This window comes from Buceros rhinoceros, unplaced genomic scaffold (assembly GCF_000710305.1).
Source record: "Buceros rhinoceros silvestris isolate BGI_N320 unplaced genomic scaffold, ASM71030v1 scaffold2763, whole genome shotgun sequence".
Classification (NCBI taxonomy): Eukaryota; Metazoa; Chordata; class Aves; order Bucerotiformes; family Bucerotidae; genus Buceros; species Buceros rhinoceros.
This window is the reverse complement of record NW_010405190.1, coordinates 30,006-33,336: the sequence shown is the minus strand read 5'-3', so window position 1 is coordinate 33,336 and position 3,331 is coordinate 30,006. Positions and strand designations below refer to the sequence as shown.

Genomic DNA, 3,331 nt, shown 5'->3' with positions numbered 1-3,331 from the left:
TGCCATTTAGGTGGTGATGAAAGAGGGGCTTTATGTTTATTATCCATTAATCACCTCGGCCAAGGGAATACTGGACCTTAGATCTCAGCTAATGGCAAAGTAATGTGATTTTGCTGAAGTTCTAGTAGAGGTCTTCAAACTGTATCAAACTTCCTACACATTCCTGTGGAGTAACTGTGAAGATGCCGGGAGCTGAGCCCTTTACCACGGGTCAGCTCACCCATGCGAATTTCCTAAACCAAGGTCAGCTGCTTTTATGGACAACTCCTGAGAGCTTATCACTGTTTTACTGCAGTAAATGCATAGACTAATCTTTAGAAAATATTTTATGGCACATTTATTTTCATTTATTAGATACTTCTATGTATGCTTGCTAAGTAACCGGGAATTTCAGTGGTTACACTTCCATTTAGATTTCATTTCTTTCTTTTGGCATTGGATGGTTTCTTTGTAGTGGCATAAATCTGTTCTCATTTAAAGATGGTCCAGAAACAAAACCTCGCATCAGAATGGGCCTAAACTTTAGAAGAGGTACCTCTAGAGGTCTGGATCTGAATTTAAGCTAGAGAAGCAGCTCACTCAATTATTATTTGAGCCGCCAGACTCTCATATTAGAACATTCTGATGCTGTTGGATGTTCACAATCCAGATCTAGTTCAGGAGAACCTGACTCCATATAAACTTTTTTTATATGGCAAGTGGCAGCAATTACTCAGCCACTAATCTCATGCGATAGATCGATCCCTCCCAGTAAAACGAATTATCCTACATAGGTGACGTTGGATGGCAGATCTTTAAAGCTCGCCAAACTTACCTCACATTCATAGTGTCCCATATCTTCATCAGAAGGGTTCTTAACCACTAGGACTATTATGCCACTCCGTGGTTCACTGAAAGTCTGGTATTTACTGGTGTCCTTCAACAGCACACCATCTTTGTACCATCTGCAGGTGGAAAACACTGCATATAAGCCAGGAGAAAAAACACCGTGTCAAGAAGTCCCCAGCTCACCGATCCGTCCATCAGAGCAGTGGCAAACAACTCAAGAGTTAATAACTACGCAAACGTTCGGATCCTGCAAGATAGGTCTACGTGTGGGCAGGTCACACATGGATACGAAGCTGCACAGGTTTATGAGGTACCTCTCAAGAACCCTCATCAGTCAGTGAAGGGAAAAGGGCTTCAAGCCATGAGGAGATATGCTGAGCTTTTTGTCCGAATACCCAGACTGGCTGCTGGTCAAATTGAAGCGTAAGGCAGGGAGGATGCAGGAATGATAAAACGTTGTCAGGGCACTAGATCTGATACTAGATCTGATGTCAGGGATTATCTGGAAGTGTTTCCTTTCAGATACTGGCCAGAATAAATTGCTGAGGACTTCTGGAATGTTGGCGTTGGGAAAAGCCATCATTGGGATGGGGTTGTGGTGAAAGACACCGAGAAGAAAAGGTCTTAACTTTGAAAGAAAGGGCGAGAGATTCTTCTGACCATGTGAAAAGGAAAAACATGATTTGTTTCAGTGGGACTTGAAGAACTGACCTGATTTGAGGCCTAGGTGCTCCTTCGATAGTACAGGTAAACTGAGCATCTTCACCCTCCGCAAAATAAGCATTTCTAACCTTGTTCACAAACCGTGGTGGCACTGCAAGACAAAGATAAACGGAGCTAGTAGCTGGAAGCATCACCAGATAACAAAGGATGTGTCCCTGACCAGACAATTCTCATCGTGTCTGCAAACAAGACACAAAAGAGCAAATTTTTGACCTAAGAGCAATTGACTGCTCCCATATAAATAATTTTTAAAAGTATTACCCAGTAGATGTTACGCAGAGCTTCCGGAATGTCTTAACATTCATGTTTAAGGTGTTGCGTAGCAGGCCCCTTTAAACCAATGCATCCGTGCAGGACTTTACCTTGAACAAGGATCTTCCCCAAGGTACTGGCATTTCCGGCAGGGCTGGAAGCAAAGCACATGTACTGTCCTGAGTCAGCTCCTGTTAGGTTGTCCAAGATCAACGTGCAGGAACCGTCCGGATCTTCTATTATAATGTGATGGGGATCCACCTCCACAGGCTTTCCATCTTAAAGAGGAAAAAAGGCTTCATAAAGACTTTAGTATCAATATCTTTTCTCCTTGGGAAATTCATCCAGTTTTTCAGCTTGAGAGGACTGAGAGCTCTATCCGTTTTATTGTGGCTGGTGTTGGCTGTTGAGCGATGAGCTCTTCGTCTTTTCCAGCTTTCTACAAAACATCCTCTGGGCAAAGCACTGTTGAGGGACCTTAGACATCATCAGTCCTAATTGAAAAGTGTAATTTTCCCAGAGCACGTGCTGTGCAGCTATAGCTAAACCCATCGGTACAAAGCAATATAGATGGAGAACAAATCCGGAGGACGCATTTCATGAGTTGCCGCTCGTACCTTTGTACCAGCTGACGGATGGCTTGGGAGCTCCCGTAACTTTGCAAGCCAGCTTGACCGTCTCTCCCAGCTCAGCTGTGCAGTCGGCCAGTTCTTCCTCAAAGTCTGGAGGTACTGAAACATCAGAAGGAACGGGTTAGTCTGGAGGAAGGGAGCGCTGCCCGTAGGAAGGCTGCTGCAAAGTAAGGTAAGAACAGGTAGAATTCCTGCAAATCTCGGCAGTTCAGAATGGAAAGCTGCCTGGGAAATCTTGGCATTGACTTTGCGGGTGACATTCTGTCCTTGCTCATCTGAGACTAAATTCAGTCTGCTGTTGGCTATAAAGATGGGGCGTAAAAACCAAGGGGATTTGTTGCTGATGAGGAAGTATTTTAGCGATGATTTTAATAAGCACATCCATTATTCAGCTATCACAGATAAGTTAATTCCCCAATTAAAAAGCACCCTTGATATCCAAACTAGTGCTCTGTTGGGCCCCACACAATAGAACCTTTGCTTTGCTAAAGGACTTTCATTTTCACTTTTTACTACCACATGAAACTATGCAAAATTATTCTAATGAGGAAGGCTATCAGAACACCTCACTGAAAGCACAAAAATAAAATGCCCAGACTCGTTTTCAGCATTTATACACTAAACCCAACTCTGTCCTGGCATTTTAAGATGCCAAATTTCCTTAGGCTGCAGAGAACAGCTTTGGTAGCTTATACCCAGACAACAAAGATCTAATACCCTGCTGAAAAATTTTGTGGAGAGAGAATTGGTGGAATGCCAAATGACAGTGAGGACAAAGCAGTCAGAATGAAAAGACAAAAATCCGGAGCAAACCCATGTGCTCACATACAGCAATGTCAGGCTGGAGTGGAGGATTTAGCACCCGACAAAGTCACAGGGGGCTTTACACTGCTATC

The 3,331-nt window shown here is 43.6% G+C and overlaps 1 protein-coding gene across 1 annotated transcript in view; it reads right to left on the bottom strand.

Moving 5' to 3' along the window:
• The window catches only part of LOC104491232 (obscurin-like), a 49,711-nt gene that overhangs the window by 19,438 nt on the left and 26,942 nt on the right, over positions 1 to 3,331 (bottom strand). The window contains exons 27-30 of the mRNA XM_010133617.1: positions 2,421 to 2,534; positions 1,914 to 2,081; positions 1,540 to 1,642; positions 815 to 944 (exon numbers count right to left, since the gene is read on the bottom strand). Of these exons, the coding sequence (XP_010131919.1) occupies positions 815 to 944; positions 1,540 to 1,642; positions 1,914 to 2,081; positions 2,421 to 2,534 (515 nt within the window). The remainder of the gene's footprint in view (positions 1 to 814; positions 945 to 1,539; positions 1,643 to 1,913; positions 2,082 to 2,420; positions 2,535 to 3,331) is intronic.